Source organism: Lissotriton helveticus, chromosome 1_1 (genome assembly GCF_964261635.1).
Source record: "Lissotriton helveticus chromosome 1_1, aLisHel1.1, whole genome shotgun sequence".
Lineage (NCBI taxonomy): Eukaryota > Metazoa > Chordata > Amphibia > Caudata > Salamandridae > Lissotriton > Lissotriton helveticus.
In genome coordinates this window covers 1,810,764,960-1,810,784,957 of record NC_136057.1, presented here as the reverse complement: position 1 = coordinate 1,810,784,957, position 19,998 = coordinate 1,810,764,960, and the positions used below count along the sequence as shown (strand labels likewise).

The 19,998-nt window shown below is 42.6% G+C and overlaps 1 protein-coding gene across 1 annotated transcript in view; it reads left to right on the top strand.

Annotated features, from left to right (window-relative positions):
* Nucleotides 1-19,998, top strand: part of GCLM (glutamate-cysteine ligase modifier subunit) — a 134,456-nt gene that overhangs the window by 12,573 nt on the left and 101,885 nt on the right. The window contains exon 3 of the mRNA XM_078640918.1: nucleotides 1,935-2,019. Coding sequence (XP_078497044.1) covers nucleotides 1,935-2,019 — 85 coding nt within the window. The remainder of the gene's footprint in view (nucleotides 1-1,934; nucleotides 2,020-19,998) is intronic.

The following is a 19,998-nucleotide window of genomic DNA, read 5'->3' as shown; positions in this document are numbered from 1 at the left end:
CACACATTGTGTCCTATCGTCTTTACATTTAAAGCTGAATTTCACACAGAACCTTGAATTATTATTCTTAGTTCTATATCTCATTATCTTATGGCAAGCAGAGTGTCTAATTTCTGGTATGATATGTGCCCCATTGATCCTTTTTCAGAAGGATCAGTCCTGTTGGGCACAGCTCTTGAAGGGACAGGCAATCTACATATGTTGTGTTGCAGGCATATCTGGTAGCAAGAGCGATTCTGCTACTGTAGGCATAGACATTTGTAGCAAGGGACCTGGCAGGACAAACTATGGCTTATAAATACTTGCACACCTAATCCAATCAGAGTGCAGATTGGCAGCATTTGTGCTCAAGTACCTGTTTTGAAGGCCGGGACTAATGGTCAGTCCCTGAGCACTGTACACATTTCACTGTGCTCATGCAAGTCACTGCACACTTCCTGGGATTTTCACCATCTACAAATTAGGACGATTTGGGAGTAAGTAAAATAATTGGCTTACTGGGAAGAAGCTTCTTTCTACAGTTTAATGCACAGGGTATTGGCCTCAGTAATGCCAAATTGCAGTGAGATTGACATTCCAAAAGGTAGCTGTGATGGATACTAGATATGGAGGAAGGAGGTAACTTGGCGGTTACAGGTATGTCCTTTAGCTGTGCCAAAGGTAGACTGAAAGGATGATGTGTGCTAGAAGAGAAAAAAGAGCGGTCCAGGCTTATTGTATACAAATGTAAATTGTGGTGGACATACAGTGATTGAGCTTAGGAGAGGTTCCACATCTTTTCATGGCCTTTCCTCCATGTCGACCATGCTGAAGCTTACCCTAAATTCACCAGGTATTCTAGTAGCTGTATTTCAAGAGCCATGTAGTGTCCTACTGTTATATGGTTTACCACATTGATAGCTACTTTACTGCTGGCTGTGCTCCCAGCTGATCAATAATTGTGTTGGGTGAATATTATGTAGACTGGTTGTAGGTGCGGTGTTAGTGGTGCAGGACTTGTCTATGACAATGGGCTTTTGCTGACAAAAAGTGCTAGGGTATTTGCTAGAGCAATAAGCTTATTTGCAAAATAAAACCTCTCAGAAGCCCTTCTTTGGGACCTGTTTGCACAAACAGAGGTCACAAAACGACTATCCATATTTTGTGTTTAATTCGAGAATGGTCTTCACGTTCAAATGCGAGGGTTGAAATACAGTTATCAGTGACTGCACTTGTCAAATAGGTGAATGGCGTGTGTGGTCATGGAGCAGGATTTTCCTATTACATGCTGGTATTTTGACCTAGAATGACTTACTCGTTACTGGAAGAAAGCCAGTAAATGGATAACTCGTGACAGATTAGAAGTTGGCAAAGTTGAGTGGCGTGCTGATTTAATTTGTAGAGTATGTTTAACTTTGTAAGAAGGGAGAAGATATTAACCACTCAAGTGGATACCGACCTCAGGACACTTAAGCAGTAGACACAGGGCTGGGTTAAAAACTGCTCAGTTTTGGCAGGGTGATAGTGGGGTGTTCCTATGTTAGAGCTGCTTTCGTTTGTGCTTTAATTTTTTAAATAAGCAGTAAGCTGTGCAGTTTCTTTTTAAAAAGATTGATTTTGAGCTTCCAGTGTGGTTTGAGCCGTGCACGTGTTGAAGTCTGGATCTCAATGTACGCTTTTACGCCTCCGAAATAAAATGCACACTTTGTATTGCATATTCTGTTGGCATTGGAGCGTTGTATGTGCCACGGGGGCTTGCTTCTTAATTGGTATGCAGTCAGTGTTGCACATAATCCAAATGATCAAAGTCTGCTTGGGAAGCTACTTCATCAGGCTGTGACCTTTTGTCACGAAGGGTTCTCTTTTTGGTTCTTTCCATTTATTTATTTTTTCCAATGACTTAAGACAGCTACTGAGAAATGGAGATACCAAATTTACCGTGATGTTTTTTGCAGGAATCGCCAAGCATCCTGGAATGTAGTGTGGCTCAGGCTACAGAAACAATTAACCCCGAAGAAAGAGAAGAAATGAAAGTATCTGGTAAGGACAAAATGGCCCATGTTATTTTTCCCATTACTGATAGGAATAGAAGGAATAAACTTGCCTGTAGCTGGAAGGATCTGGTATACACTGTCATACTGGATGCCACAGTCTACCTTCCACTTTGCCTCTAGGGAAGCCGTTGCATGTAGTGGGCAGGTTCACTAAGTTTGGTTTGCTGGTTTAACCTAGGCGTGTTCCAGGAGAAAAAGCCCTAATGTATACGTATGTAATCCTTGCAGGATTAACTGAACAAAGAAGTCAAATGAATGCGTACAGAGGTGTCTCGCTCAAAAGCTGGTGTACGCAGCAAAACCTCGGAGTCTGCTGGGTCATGACATTTACATTTGTCATTATCAGTCAAATTGGGCGTTCTGAGGAAGCACTAGAGGCTAAGGAATGCACTTACCATACTTCGCTCTACCTACATGTACATCTAAACCTTACACCTAACTAAAGAGGACTTGTCGATGCGGCACTTGCAAGATGTGTTAAAATTGGTAGATTGTGGGAGAAAAGGATATTTCCGAAGAGAAGAAAATACTTTTTTTTTACTGATGCATATTTGATGTACAGTTATGGCAATGTCTCTTTATCACCTTTGTAAGTCATTACCACCTATATATGCACTTACGTTATGCAATAAATATACTACTAGAATTGCATGCAATATTAAGCATAATGGGAAGTCCAAAGTAATGAAAACGTGCAAACGTAAATTGCTTTTCTCAGCACATTTATCAACCATATATTAATGTGGATTTATATCAAACGAAACGTGAACAAAAGGAGCACTTTGCAGTGCTAGAGCTGATCGATTACAGGGAGGACTATGGAGTGGGCACTGGCATGTGCAAAACATAAGGACTCTATAAAGTGAAGGCTGTAGGGCAGCAGAGAGAAGGTGGTGGAAGCTGGGAATAGCAGCTATATTGACAGCTAGCGCAGTGGGTTGGGGATGGCTGAACTGCAGGGCGAGCGGCTGCATGGGAAGCAGAGCAATAAGGTAGCGTCAGAGAAAGGATTAGAGAGGAAGGGATTGGAAGAAGGGCTTCTTACAGAGGTAAGATTGAGTTTGAGTTGGGGAGAGGTGCATGGCCTGCTAGGGAGCACAGGGATTTAATTTGCGTGTTCTGTCGTTAATGAAAGGGTGATTAAAAGTTTAATTAAATATTTGCCTAATGAATGAAGGATAGTTAAGGAGTAGAAGCACATCTGACTAAACGTTAGTGTCTAGCAGCCATGAAGACCAATTATAGTGCTATATCACATCGGGTTCTTTAAATTGTTTCTTGGATACCAACCGTCAGTGAAAATAAGTCAGTTTGAAGGTTAGTAAAGTAGTAACTGAATTCTGAAGGCTCCATTCACAAAAAGTATAAAAACACAAGCAGAGATTAACCCTTTTTACTTTGAATATACTTTTACACTTTATTACAGTTCACAACCATTTCCAGTAGTTCACCTGGAGAGCTGCGCCAGGTGCAGTTTTCCAGGCATAGGACTGGAAATGTCATGTGATATTTTTTCAACTTGCTATTTTCCCCCCTAATGTGTGTTTGTACATAAGATTACAAATACGAACTGTAACAAGCAGCCCGATGTGCAAATCCACGTTTTGTTTTTCTTTTCTTTTCTCCACAGAGAGAACATTTCCCCCATGGTGAAACTTCTTCTCCGAAATCCCAAACAAGTTTGAGATCTCTTCCCTTTCCCATCCTGGAAGAGAGAGTTACTTCAGCCCTTTTCTGAAGTAAAACTGAAACGGGAGTTTCAAAACTACCCCTCTTGGTATTAATCATGCCAACTTTACACAGGATTAACAATTTAGGCTGTGTTTATGGTCGTCCCAATAAATGTCAGTATGAGCAGTAACGTCTGTTGCTGCATATCAGAATTACTAGTTTCACAGCAAAGACTGCTCACTTCAGTTTTTCCTTGGGTACATTTTTATAGTGAAAACCTGCTACAATTTACTTTTTTTTTTTATTTTTTTTTTATTGAGATGGATTAGAAAAGCATTACAGAAAAAAGAAAGAAATACATTCATACATATAATAAGATATCAGCTGGATAAGACGGTAAGTACAAAGATACAAAAGAGTTTAAAAAGCGGTTCCTCAATACATAATACAAATCACAATCCAAAAGTAATTTTTACAGACAGGCGGGGATTCAATCAGTTCATCCTCTTGTTTCCCTCCACTTACTAAGGGGTGCCCAGATTTTTTCACCAAATACTTTCTTCTTCTGTCCCTTAAATTTATATAAGCATTCTTCGATATTATGGGTTCCAAGCAATCTTGTCAACCAAACCTGGAATGAGGGGGCAACTGAGTCTTTCCATGCCGCCGCTATTAAAATTCTTAACACTGCAACACAAAGAAAGACAAAGGCTTCCGCCTCGTAAGTGATTTTCAGATTTTCATCCCTGCCAATTAACACTGTCGTTGGGGATAGAGAGATTTGTCCCTCTAGCAGCCCCGATAAAAATTTCTCTATTTCAGTTAAAACAGGTTTCAAGTTTGGACAGGAATAAAACATATGAATTAAATCTGCAGGGCTTTGATCGCATCTCGGGCATTTATCTGTATCCCTTTTCCCCCATTGGAACAACTTTGATGGGGTATGATATAGATTAAAGATCATTTTATAATGTTGTGTTTTTAAATTGGTTGCTCTTAATATTTTCTTGTTCAAAGCTAATGCATAATCCACATCGACATTTGAATCCCCAATTCTAAGAGCCCATGCGTTTTCCACTTGCACCACATCATCTTCCAGACTCTGCAACAAAAGACCATAGCCTATTTTGATCTTGCGGCCACCATTCCTTATATATTGAACAATTGGATTCATCTCCTGGATAGAAACCCTGGGTCTTATGGATTTCACTGATTGTTCTAATTGATTGTACAACATCCAGTCGTTCGCTGAGATATCATATCTTTGTTGCAGAGTCTCGAACCCCACCAACTCTTCCTTACTCATTACATCTCCCAGATACCGGATACCCAGTCTTTTCCAAAGGGCGCTGTTTCTATTCTGTCCAAGATGTTTAAATGGGTGTGAATCCCAGAGATCTAAACTACCATTAATCTTCGGGATCTTAAGAAATTTCAACAGTTGCTTCCATACTCCCCATGCAGCTAACATCAATTTACTTTTACTCCTCTTATAACATTGCGCATTTACTTCCTGTACTTCAAGATCCCCTTGGCTTTTTCACCTATTACTAATTCATAAATTGTGGGAATTCTTGAAAGGCCAGGCTGGCCTACCAGGGTGTTACAGCATAATAACTGTTTCATATGCAACGCTAAACAGACCCAACCTGCTACAATTTACTAGGGGTAAAATGCATGGTAAATACCAGGACTGGATTTGGTGTAGAAAGCACCAAAATAACAAGTTACTTACCTTCGGTTATGCCTTTTCTGGTTGATACTCTATCCATTGATTCCTCATTTTTAGAATATCCCTAGGCACCAGACTAGATCCAGAAACCTTCACACAGCAGTGCTCCCACGCAACAGTATGTGGCGCCATGTAGCTCCACATGGTTACATCAGTTTCTTTCTTGACTCTGTCTGTCCTCTCAGATGTAGAGCCCAAAAACCAGTGTGCAGATCTCTAGTTTGGAACATTTTTAGAAATAAAAAACGACCATTCCACAGAACGGGGAGGCAGGCGTGAGGAATCTGGAGTTAGAATATTCACCAGAAAGAGTGTTACCAAAGGTAAGTAACTTTTTGGTGGATACTTCTATCTACAGATTCGAGAACCTTTTGGAATATATACCAAAGAATATACTTCCTAGGGAGGAGGGTCTATGGAATGGGCTCAAACCAAAAAGTCTAGCAGGACTGAACAGTCAAAATGGCCATTCTATCAGACCTGGTGGTAGTGCTTCGTGAATGTGTATGGAAGCACGTCACGGGCTGACAAATGTCGAACAGGCACTCTGCAAACAAACACAGTAGTATCAACATTGAACCTGCTGGAATGAGTCTTCCGTCCTTCTTGAGGCTGCTTCTTGGCCATTGCATAGCTGATCTTGATGCAGAGGGCTATCCACCTTGACAAAGCCCTTTTCTGCACTGCTTTACTTTTCTTTGCCCCAGAGAACCCCACATAAAACTGATTATCCACCCAATGGTCTTTGGGACAAACCTTGTAAAAGGTTAATGCTGGTTTGGGGTACAGCCGATGGAGTCTCTTGACCTCTTTTGAAGGTGGAGGCAAGCAAAGAACAGTGGGAGGAAAAAGGTGGTGTAGGGTGGCTGCACCAAGAGATCATGAAGCTTACTCCACAAGACAAGCGGAAGTAATTTTGACAATGAATACATTCTTAAGCATCAGAATACTCCTTGAGTAGCTGGGCCCTGGCTCGAAGGGAGTGGACCTGAGAAGAGTCGGGACCAAATAGAGATCCCAAATGTGGCATCACAAAGTGTTTTAGGGGAAGCATGTGTTAATCATTTTAGAAACCTCATTGCAACAGGTGATTCTTAAACAAGGAGGACTGGTCCTGCAAACACAAAAAGGCAGACAAATAATCGTTAATGGGGTCCACTGCAAGACCTTGCTGGGCTAAAGACAAAATAAACAAGACATCTGACACTTCGGCTTGTAACAAGGTCTGTGTTCCAGACAATAAACCAGGCCCAAATGTGTCCCAGTGTCCAGCGTAAATGGACTTTGTAGAGGGGCACCATGCTGCAAAGATAACATCCTACAGTCAGTTCCTGCTGCTTAGTCTCCATGCAGGGATGTGGCGATTGTGCAGGCATGGGTGCAGAGCCCTGCCCTGCAACAGAAGATTCTCCTGAGGCTGAAACTTTATGGGGGGACAGATGCACATTCCTAGACGTTTTAAATACCATACTCGCCTGGCCTCATCCTAAGCTATTAGGATGACTTTTGCCCAGTCGTTCTGGGTTTGTTCAGAACACAGGTCAGAAAAAGGTCGCGGAGGAAAGGCGTACAGGAGTCTTGTGCTCCCCTCTTGCTGGATTGTATCTCCCAGAGACAGTCTTCTAGAAACTCCTGGTCACAAAGGTTTTGACAACGTGTGTTCTCGGCTGTGGTGAAAAGATCCAGCCAGGGATCTCCCCATTGTTGGAAGATGCCTTGTGCCGTTTATGGGTGAAACTGCTATTAGTGATCCATCAGCTGAGCTTGTCTGCCCCAGTTTTGAAAAATCCTACCAGATGGTTCATGAACAAAAAAATGCCCCAATATCTGAGCCAACTCCAGAGTTGAACAGCCTCTCGACACAGAACCCTATACCTCCATGGTTTTTGCATTGCCACATGGCAATGGTATTGTCTGTGATTAAATGTGGTAGCCTGCCCTCAACAGTCAGTGGTCGAGGTAGGGGGAAAACTGGTATCCCCATTCTGCAAAGAGGGTGTGCCATGACCACTGTCTTCACTTTCGGGAACACCCGAGGGGCACTGGTGAGGCAGAAAGGGAGCACAGGAAATTGAAAATGCTGCTGGCCTACCTTGAACCATAGGTAACCTCGGTAGTACTCAGGAATGCTATAAGAAAATACACACCCTGCAGGTTCAGGGCTGCCATCCAGTTGCCTGGATCCAGAGCAAACAGAAGCTGGGCCAGTACGAACGTCTTCATACCACTCGGGGTGACAAATGCAAAAAAGAACAATTGATGGACAGAATGCTGCACAATGGCAAATATTCACCCTGGTACAGAGTTCTGGGCCTAAATCCATCGTTTTTCAAATTGAATAGCATGGGGAGCAAACAACTATGGATTTAGGCCCAGATCTCTGCAATGGGGTGAATGTATGACATTGTTCTGCATTCTGTCCATCAATTGTTCTTTTTGCATTTGTTATCCCGAGTGGGACGGGTATGTCCAGACATGGATCCTGTGCTCCCTATGCCACTGGAGTGAAGCTACCCTGGCTGATGAAGAGTGAAACCCCATAACCGTTACTAGGCTGCTTGTTTCTAGTCCAGGGACGACCTGGCCTGGCAGTTCGGGCTGGACTGTTCCCATAGGGAGCAGGATCAAGACTGATTTGCATATGGCTAGGTTCAAATTGGAATGGCATGGGGAGCAAAAAAAAGATGGATTTAGGCCGCAATCTCTGTACTAGGGTGAATGATGAACTTCTTCTGCATTCTGTCCAATTGTTCTTTTTGTACTATGGTGTCTGGCAACTGTTCTGTTCACAGGAGGGCAAGAACAAAGCTTTGTTCAAGTACCCATCAAAATATCAATAAGGGCCTATTTGAATGGAAGCAAAGGCCTAGAAGAAGCCTGCCCAGGCTGTTACATCTCTGTTAGTACATTTGTTGTCACCTCTACAGTAATCAGTCCAAAACCGTAGCTAGCGATCTAATCAGCACAGCAAAAGAAGGACGTTCCTCCTTTGGTGGGAAGGGTTTGGGAAAATCAATCCTGTGTCGGGGGAAGAATCCAGACCCCTGGCCTCTTGAAAGTCCATGTAGCGATTGCTGTCATCACAATGAGGACCATTCATCCCAGTCATCTCCACTGTCCTCTCCGATGGCTGTCTGACACTGATCAAAGTCTAATCCAAAACGCTGATGGAGTGCTGAAGGACTGTTTCATTTCAGAGGCCGTGTTCTGTCTGAGTCTGATTGTAAGGGGAACAGGTGCATTAAAGTGGATTAAGGACACAACCTCTGTCAAAGCCAAGACTAGTTTGGCTTGCATTCTGACAACAGTATTGGTACAGGGTCCTCTGATGGAAGCGTCGGGCCTGCATTGAAGTTGAGGCAAAGTCTGCACCGAAGTAAGTCTAGGATCGATCCACCAGCCATAAGCGAGTTGGCCTCTCTAAAGGCATCAGTTTGTTATGGCACTGTCAATGACCTAGGAAACTCGAGTGCCTCAGGACCAGTTGTGGATTTGGCTCCTTGCTGGATCAGTGGCACTTTGACCCCCTTAGGACTTCTCTGGGTATAGAGAATGGCTGGATGGGGACGAGTCCCACTTGGCTTTCTTGTGTTTGTTTCTTCTTTGACTTGGACTTACCCAAATACTTTAATCCAGATGACGACCTAATGTGTGAAGGACCTCTGTAGCAGGAACAAGGGTATGCTCTCAACTTTAAGCGAGACTTGTGTGCTTTCTTCTGGTGTTCGTTGACGTACTGCTTCATTTCGCGCTCATAGATCACATTCAGATTCAAGAGGGTATATTCTTCACACGACATGGAGTCGTGCCCGAGCTCAAACACCAAAGGCATACTTTGTGCAAGTCTATCACAGACATTTGTTTGGGGTAGTCCTGGCATGTTTAAATCCTGTCGTTTTGGGAGAGACCTATTTCTTTATACACTTGTTGGAAATTTAGAAGAAAGTCTATTCAACAGATAAGGAAAAGAGAGGAGCAGAGCTCCAGATCCATGTCTGAAGGTGCAAAAAGAAAGGAACTGATGTCAGCACGCAGCGGTGGCTGTTGTATTTGCTTCCGTTGGTAACTTCTGCATGGTTGGAAGTCATCGCCGAGCTGCACTGTGCCACCTACTGGTGTGTCGATGAGCTTTACTGTGTGAGAGTTTCAAGATCCAGTCTGGTGCTTGGGGATAATCTAACAGTCAGGAATCTACAGTCCAAAGTATCCATAATACTCTGATGTTGTGCCACATTTTTATGGCTACACTCGTATTAGATGCTATTTATTGCACCTGATGACCTGTGAATGCAGCTGTGTCTGGTTTTATCCAGTACAATGAATATCCCGGCATCTTTCAATGGGACTTGTACTCTGGTCTGATTTGGGTATTTTTATTAGTTTAATAGATAAATGCTTCTTCCATATTGATGGCTTAGTTTAGATTATAGTTTTGCAAACATGTCTGTGAGTTGATCCTATTTTTTCCACACTAAAATTGTCAAGACCTGGACGAACTTTCATATGATATAACCCTGAATTATAATGACAAATTTCCTAACTATCGTAACGGAAATTTTCAATTCTATTAAGGACATGGAGGCGAAGATTAGGCTTTTCTTTCTTCACTTTATTTCACCAGTAGCCTTTCCAAAGAAACTACTTCATACACATAAACTACATTTCCCTTGAGACACTGGGAAAATAAACAGAAAACAGTTTCAAATCAGAGTACTGCTGCATGTATACTCTCTATCTGCCTCTTTCATCCTTCGATCACAGCCTTCATCTGCTGGCTCTACTCCTGTTTATTGGATTCCGTTCCTAGGGAGGAACAAAGAAAAAATACAAATTGTCTGTCCTCCCATAACCAATTCATCCATAATCAACCAACATGGTACAGCAGAGAAACATAACTCATCATGTTAAGTCTACAAACCAAAAGAATACTTTATAAGGCATAACACATTACAACCATCAATGGCATGCATCTGTACATGGTATAAGATATCGCAATCATAGATAGCATTGCACCTCTGTCAGGGTGGGACTGACTTCCATATATAAGAAGTCCTGGGTGGGTTAAATGCTCACCTCCTTGTCCTTAAAAGATTTGAAACTTTCCGTTACGATACCTAGGACATTTTTTATTCTATGGCAGGACTCGGAGGCAAGTATCAGGCTAGTTTAAAGCGTATCTACCCCTATAGTTGCCAGAGAGGCCACTGGTTTAAAATAAAACTTTTTAAAAGTGGTCAGATGACCAGTCCGCAGTGTGGAGAATATCTTCTAGTTTCGCTCCCAAGGAGAAAGCCTTTGAGGCCATAGCACCTAAACTAATATTGGGTATAACTAAACCTAGGGATAGCATATACTGCATTTCATCATTACCAGCAGAGTATATACAAACCGCGCCACCATCTTAATTTGGCGGGCAGAGAATAGCTGCAAATTGGCGGTGAATCCACCACCGGCAGGCTGCCAGTGGCGGATTCACCGCTATGGTAATCAGGCCCTAGGTCTCTACTTTGGTGCTCCTTTTAGTATCAAAGCGATACAAAAGGGGATGATGGACGGAGCGTTTGAGCAAATCAAACACTCACCCCCAGTCAACTGATCTGGGTTTAATCCTTCACCATTCTTTAGCTCACTCGGCCACCCCAGTTCAGACATGGCAATATGCAAATCAGTCTGACCCTGTGCCTCATGGGAGCAGTCCAGCCCGAACTGCCAAGCCATGTCTTCCCTGGACCGGAAACAAGCATCCTGGGACCGGTAGTTTTAGTATCAACTTGCATATCTACAGAGTTTTCTAACTTTTATATTTTGTAGTCGGTGATCTAAAGGAAGTTATTTGCATACAGTATCTGTTAGTTACTTGCCCAGTCACTTGGTAATACGGATCACATTAGTAAAGTTTCATTTGCAGATACTCTGCTGGTAATGATGAAACGCAGTATATGCTATCCCTAGGTTTAGGTATACCCAATATACAAAATACACCAAATGAGTAATGTTGCCAGAGTGCCCAATAATTGAGACAAATCGAACATCAGAATAACAGTCAATACAGATTGATAGTGCTAATGCCTTTGAATAATCTAGACCATACCTGGAATCAATCCTACGGCAGAACACAGCTGCATTAAAAGAATGGTCTTTATAAATTGATATTATTGTACTGTGTATAATGCTATGTATGTTTAACCACAGGCTTTTCATGAGTTTTCTAAATGTTAATGTAACCCAAAGTATACATTGAAGTTATGTGAATCTGTCATATGGATTTTACATTCAGTGTCTGAGTCCATTGGTCCTGAACTGTACCCTCTCTTAGCTAGTGCTTTTAGTATGCAGTTCTTTTCTATTGAAGCAAATGACATGACTTTCGGAGTCTTTAACAAGATATCATTCTGACATGTCCACCATGGGTGTGGAATTTTATAACACATCTGCTTGTCTCAGGTACGCTAGTCTTCAGAAATCTACATCTCAAGAAAAAAAAGTGTCTAATTATGGCTGGGTTTTCATTATGTTTCAAAAAGATGGATCACTGTTCCTTATACATATAAGTAAAGTCTAGGTACTGGATAGATTATAAGGGAGAGTCAACTAGACTGTTTCTTGTTGCCCTCACACATCCATAAGGATGTCATGCTTCATCAGAGGTTCGAGTTATGTCAGAGCTTTGATAAAATCTTCTCTGTGTATGCCTGGACTCTGATTGTCACCTTACTGATTATACTGGACTCGGAAAATACAAGGTATCAATTTTTGTTAAATCTTTAAATAGTCCGATTCTGCATATGCAGAGCTCTGTTTATGAATGGGATTATTTTTAGGCTAGGTTTCTAAACGGGTAGCGCCCTGAATATGTCAGCATTTTTATTGTGTGAGAATTCAGCTATCGGCAGATTTCACGATATATCATTATTCTAATTGTAATATTGCTCTGTTTGTTATTTAACTTTCTGAGAAAGACCCTTGTGAATTGCTCTGCCATATGTACTTTCTGCAAAATGTTACTGTAAATAACCCCTGATTATACTTGCTCAGCTGGCAACCCAGGTGCTGGGCTGCATCAGCGAGACCGCTCACATTATGACCTTCTCCACTTGACTTCATTGAGTAAATCTTGAGTAAATCATTTCCTCACTGTGCATCAGTTCCCGTGTTTGTCAAAACAATTAATAAATAGCTGGCCATTTACATTTGACAACTAAATTACCTCTGCAAGGGCTTGTTAGAGTTTGAATGTTATGGGCCCAATTCTTAAAACTATTATGCATGTCAGTTTGGCTTACATGCGCAAACGTTTATTGTGCATGCATAAAATGATTTACCTACAAAAAGATTTTAGTGTAGGCAAATCTACTGATTGGTTGGAAGGAGGTGGTAGTTTTAAGACTGGAATACCTGGTGAGTTTGAGCACAACCACAAAAACCGTAAATGTTGTAGGGCATTCACCAACTCCTCGCCAACCCTGAAAAAGTTTGGAAATGTATTCCTGACAAAGGCAGGAGTAAAACCTTTGTGGGTAAAGGAGTTTATCTGTGGTGTGGGAATATTTCCCCCAGGGGAAAAAAGAAAAACTATTTTGACACAGGAAATTGAATTTCCATAGCAGATTTTCAAATGAGCAAATACATGGTTGTATGTTTCTTCATGCAGAAATGGAATTCACAAAGGTTTGATTGGAGTGTGCCTTGAAAATCTACAACTGTTGCAGATTTCTAGGCATACTTCTGTGAATTTTTGTGGATTCTAGTAAGTAGTAAAACTTCGTAGACACGTGGATGCACTTTTGTGATTTTCTTTAAGAAAGGTGCATCTAATTAATTTTTTCTTTTTACAAGTTGCCCATAATGGCTTGAGTCTGCTTCTCCATTATTATTTTTTGTATTGGCATACATCAAATAAGTTTAACCAAATTGTGCGTTTGAGAATTTTATTTTATTTTGTCCTTAAAAATTGCCCGCTAGGTTAGGAAAACTGACTGTAACAGTAATTTTTCAATTTGCAAATATTTGGGTACATTTTATGTTTAAGGCAAACAGCCATTCTTGTTTCTAGCAACTTCTTATTATCAGCTTATACCATGCAAATTTTAAATAACATGAGAAAATATTCTATTACCACAAAACATAATTGAATTCCAAGCATAAAATAAATCCTTGTGCTCTATATAAATGTTATTAAAGCAATCCTGAAAACAACCCACGTACACTACACCTAAAAGCCTCTCCTATTGATGACTAAGTTTACATATTTATAGAATAGAGTAGTTGACCCCCCAGTTTGTAATATTGCAGATTCAAAGAGCACAATCTTTATGATCTGAGTAAATGTTGTCTCTAGGTGCTCCTCCTTGGGACAAGCTAAGCAGACGCTATATAAATAGCTACAGCAAAGCACTTTAAAGATGGTGATTGTTCTGTTATTGATTATATATTGCTCCCTTGCCATCTATGACGATGTTTCAATGTAATTCACTTGATCAGTCATGTTTATTGACATGGGTGACCGTTGTAAGTCGTTATATGCATGCACCATGGAAACTAAAAAAAACAGTTTATGGAAAAAGAGCATTAAAGATGTATCCGTTCCAACTCAGTTTTGAAAAAGACCCTTACCAGAACGTCACTCCGGACATCGCCATTAAAACAAGAAGCAGAGCGGGAAAGCGCCTTCTAGCCCTGCAGCCTCCCTGTGTCCCAGGAGGGATTGACCGCCAGCTCGCCAATTAACAACTTGCAGCACCCGCTTCGCGGGTGCCGCTGCGCGGCGACTGGCGTGGGGTTGAGGCTGCAGGCACACTAGAGAATAACACCGGGGAGAAAGAGAGACCAGCGGGAGGCGACCGTGAGCGCGTGGTGCAGGGACTCCAAAGACCAGGAGTCCCCGCGTTGCACAGGTGTGCACGGCCGCGCCCACTGCAAGACACGCCCCCAGCCGGCCAATCAGTGGTAAAAGCAAACCTGTCCAGAGGGCAGTGGGACTCAGTTTTGAAAAAGACCCTTACCAGAACGTCACTCCGGACATCGCCATTAAAACAAGAAGCAGAGCGGGAAAGCGCCTTCTAGCCCTGCAGCCTCCCTGTGTCCCAGGAGGGATTGACCGCCAGCTCGCCAATTAACAACTTGCAGCACCCGCTTCGCGTGTGCCGCTGCGCGGCGACTGGCGTGGGGTTGAGGCTGCAGGCACACTAGAGAATAACACCGGGGAGAAAGAGAGACCAGCGGGAGGCGACCGTGAGCGCGTGGTGCAGGGACTCCAAAGACCAGGAGTCCCCGCGTTGCACAGGTGTGCACGGCCGCGCCCACTGCAAGACACGCCCCCAGCCGCAACGCCCCATTTAAGAATAGCACAACACCGCCTAGCGGGACGCGAGCGGGACGCCGAGCGAAGCCCGGGCAAAGGGCGGGCCCTCTGTGGCCCTCAGGGGACTGAGGGAGACGGGGCGGGCCACCCCCCTAAGTTCATTGCCAAGCCAGTATCTTTGAAAAGCAAAGGGGTTGAAACCACTGTTCAACGATGTCCAAAACAACTAAAACACCGATGGCGACAAGATCTACCAGCAGACTAAAAACAGTGAGTACACCATTGCCCACTATAACCGCCATAGATAAAATGCTTCAAAAAACCATCAATGTTGTGGCGGATGCTATTCAGAACACTGAGAGGAGACTCTCCTTGACACCTAACCTATGCTTCCCTGACCTGTCCTCTCATACTACCTATGACGATCAAAATATGGATGACACTATCTCATCCCAGGAGTCTTTACTCACACAATCTTTTTCAGAGTTACCTGGATCACACATTAAAGAAAAACCCTCTAACTCTTTTCCCTCGGAGTCATTAGTTAACAATCAGGATAACAGTGTTATGGTCATATCTAACAGCGTAAGAAATGACCAGCAGATAACGGATATTTCCTTGTTATCGGAAGCTGGGATCGAGGAAAATGCCCTACCGGTCATTGTCTTAACAGAATCACAACCGCCAACATTACATAAATCGCCAAAGATTAAACGGAAAAAGCCTAGAATCAAACTTCCTACGAGGAAAACCCACCTACCCTCGGGTAAACCTAAACGATCACTTAAAGACATGTGGCAGAAGAAAGGCATAGTGGAACCCACTGGACCAAAACGCGGGGGAACCCCTCCAACCTCCTCAGATCTATACGACTCAGATGGAAAAGCTAAGTCCAATTTGGGAAATCCTGTAGTTAATGAGGAAACAGGACATATTGACAAGAAGAGTACTTTGAGTTTCCCCTTTATGAGAGAGATTGAAACTCTAATTAAAACCCTTCTTCAACCTATCAGTCATCAAATAGATATCCTAGAAAAGGCTTTGAGTAAATTTGAGAGGACCCAAAATGATATATCTTCCAGTATTCTTAGATCGCTCAACTCAACTAACACGCCCTCTCTTTTTGTTCCTTCATCAACTACACTTAATGTTAAAAATTCCAAACAAACTGGCAACTCAGTAAGGAACATAGAAAAACAAAATAAATCACATCTAAAGGGCCTACCCGCAACAGCCCAAACAACAAAGTTTCAAACAGTCCCCAAACTCACTGTGAATATAACGAGTCCTACAACCAATAAACCAAATACTCAAATAGATGAGGATGACGAGGCCAGTGAGTGGGCTACAGAAGGTCATTCACCTAACACAAACATAGGTGCACCGAAGAACAAGAATTGCACGGCGTCTCCTAAAATTAATACTCAAGAAATAGGAGCTCATCCTACCAAACCTACCCCTACAAGTCCACTATCACATATTAACCTTCCTCCACAGGCTAACCCCTACACGATAGTCATGATTGGGGTGCCCAAAGTCGATGATAACAGGGAGGAAACGCGGGAGGAATTGAGGAATAAAGTCATGCAATGGCTTTCAATACATAGGCCCCTCCCCCAAAATATAATAGGCACTATACACCAAGTCAAAAGGGTAGAGTGGGTGGGCACTCGCTTCAAATCCACAGATGGCGACTGCATCGTGGTCACCTTTAAACATCTAGGACCGGCAAAATTTATCGCAGATTGGAGGAGCCCGGGGACAAGTAGCCTGATTAGGACTATGGGATTGAGCTATTTCTATCCAGCCCGTTCAGATTTAGGTAGGAACAAAACCAAATATAATTACACTCAAGTAGGACGGCATAAGACACAGCCTAATCTCCAACCCTGGCCGGCCCCTGTCCTATCCAAACCTGATAGCCTAATGGGTTTAGATCTCCATCCATACACTCACCCATGGGGAATCAAAGTATATAACCAGCAACCAATTGAAACAGCTGTACGGCAAAGGCACGGCTTTTACCGTGCATATAACCCTGCTACTGTTCAATTTGAGGAATACGGGTTCCCTACTGCCAATAGATATGACACTCTTTACAACTACGACCATTTGGACGAGGTTGACTGACTGTCATCTGATTCTTTTTCTGAAACCCCTTCTGTTAAAGCTAGGAATCCCTCAGAAAATAATATTATCGCAGTGAAAACAGCCATTTCCCATTTAGCCTGCTTAGTAACTTCCACCCCCACAACGACATCGAGCTACACAGTCAGCCCCCGAGCACACCAAGCTCATGCTCTGTCAGTGACCGAAGTAGGTAGTCCATCTAAGTCCATAGCTTCACAATCTTACTCATTACCTGAGAATCCAAGGCCTAAGTATACGATAGGGACCACCCCAGAACCGCACTCCCTCCCAAATATAAATTCTGAATTCAAACCAGAGCAGACTATCTCAAACCCCATCAAAATTTTGTCTTGGAATATTGCTGGACTGGCCTCTAAAATCGATGATCCATCATGGGTGGCCTTTGTCAGGAAGTACACTATCTTATGCTTTCAAGAAACCTGGTTGATAAATGGCAACACGTTCATTGAGGGATTTCAAAGTTTCTTTGTCCACGCATCCCCTTCACCTAGCGGTAGGGCAAAGGGGGGCCTGGCAATATTTATCAGTTTGTCCCTTAAAATGCTGACTAATCATGTGCAGTTGGATAGCAGGAGTATCCAGATCGTTACACTCAAAAGGGGGAAAAAAGTCATAACGCTGATTAATTTTTATAACTCTGTTGCAAACCCAGGTGATTGTAATATCGATAACCTTGCAAATTGTCTAACCGAAAATTGGACTAATTTATCACAGGACAAAATACTCCTCGGCGACTTCAACACGCACATTTGTGGTAATCCTCTCCTGACAACCTTGGGTTTGTTGGGCTGCGATCTTAAAACAGGTCTCCATTTTACACACTGCCATCGTGGATCAAAATTGAACACCTTAATGGATTCCACGAATATGACCTTGGCACTATCTCTGAAAGAGGACTCCTTCATCTATGAAAATCCCTCCTATAAAGGATCTGAGTCAGGGTCCGTCATAGACCATATCCTTCTTTCTGCAAGTGTGGCCCAACAGGTTCTTAAGTTTGATATTCTTATGAGCACTTATAGTGATCATAACCCCTTACACCTTGAGCTACAATGCGACTCTTCAATACTCCAAAATAATATCAAGGATCCAGGGATACTTAAGCCAGTAAATAACAACCGTCGCTTGAAGTGGAACCTGGTAAATAGTGACAAGCTGTATGAGATAGTCATCAAAGACTGTGAACCTGAACTCAAGCTCTGTGCCACAGACTCGGCTTCACCCGAATGCGTTCTATCTGCCTTTGCAGTGGTGTCCAGAAGGATAGAAAAATTTCTGACTGTAACTGCCAAGGGATCAACTGCTCACCACCCACGATGGTTTGATCATGCCTGTTCTTCTGCCAATCGCAAATTAAAGGCTGCTCTCAAAAGTAAACCAAGAGACCTAGCACTGGTAAAGGCCCTCCGAGTAGACTACAAAAATGCAATTGCCTCATGCAAAAAATCTATAAAAAACAAAATATGGGAATCTTTACTCGACCCCTCTATTTTGGGCAACAGCTCAAAGTTCTGGAAAATAATTAATAAACCTCTTTTTGATGACCCGACCGCTGAGAGTCTCGGCACAGTCATACCAGAGAATGACTGGATCACCCATTTCGGATCTATCTTTAAGAGTGAAGCTCCACAGCCCAAAAAATTACCTCATCTCACCGAAAGCAGTCTTCTACATTTCTCTATTAAAGAAATTGAACTAGGGATTCTTGGTCTCTCTAGCAATAAAGCACCGGGCCCTGACGGTCTTCCACCGGACCTATTTAAATCCAACATCGCCCTATGGGCCCCAATTCTTACGTCTGTCATTAACGCCGGGGTTGAAGTGGGAGCCCCTAAATCTTGGGGAGCATCCACTATCGTCCCGGTTTACAAAAAGGGCGACAGAACAAAAGCCGTCTGCTATAGACCAATTTCCCTGATAAACTCAGTTGCGAAGGTAGTGGGAGGGGTTCTTTTAAATCGACTGAATGCTTGGGCCAAACAAAATAATATAATGACCCCAGCGCAGTATGGATTCAGACCAGGTCATGCAACAACTACACAATGTCTGAATCTATACCTAATAAGTGGAAAATACACCCAAGCCAGAGAAGGAACATTGTATATGGCCTTTATGGACCTTTCCTCGGCCTTCGACTGCGTCGAGAGGAGTAAACTATGGGAAATCCTGCAAAACATGGGTGTGGAAAATAATCTAATTAATTTCCTGGCCGACCTACATAATGACACACGTGCCAATGTACGGTACACAAAAGACCTGAAAGTCACGAGAGAGTTTAATATTAACCGGGGCGTCAGACAGGGCTGTATTTTAGCACCTTTTCTTTTTAATTTGTACATCAATGGACTTGAGGATTATTTGGTAAAAACTGACACAGATTACCCTCGTATTGGGAAAACAGGGGTGCCGGTCCTACTATATGCGGACGACGCCGTTTTGATATCCAGAACCGCATTAGGACTTCAAAAGTTGTTGAGTTCTTTTTTCCAATTCATGACCTCACGCGGGCTGAATATTAATAACACCAAATCTTTTATTATGACAGTTGGAAAAACCCCCAAAAAACGATATCCCTTTTCAGTCAACGGAGAAAGTATACCGTTAACAAAAACATTTTCATATCTAGGAGTATTATTTGATCACAAACTTTCTTGGGGTCCTGCTATAAATAAAAAGAAAGGCGAATTATTAAGAACCAACTTCGGGTTATTGGACTTTGCACGCAAATTAGGTAACACCCCAGTGTCCGCTATAATGAAATTATATCAGGCAAAAAGCGTAGCGGTGGCATGTTACGGGAGTGAGCTGTGGGGTTTCGCATCTGTAGAAGCTCTGGTAACACTAGAAAATAACTTTTTAAAACAGATTCTGAGCTTACCCAAAAGCACCGCAAATTTCTCTGTACATGAGGAACTGGGCATACCGTACCTAGGAGACAGAATTGCTGCAAACCCTCTACTCTGTTGGCTAAATTGTTGGCGCAATGCACTTATACCCTTGACGCATAGCATCCTTGCTGAAGCCCTCACCTGGGAAGGACATCTTAAAATACCCTGGATGAACTATATTAGAAACTGTTGCAAAGACCTGGGTAGATTGGACTTATATTC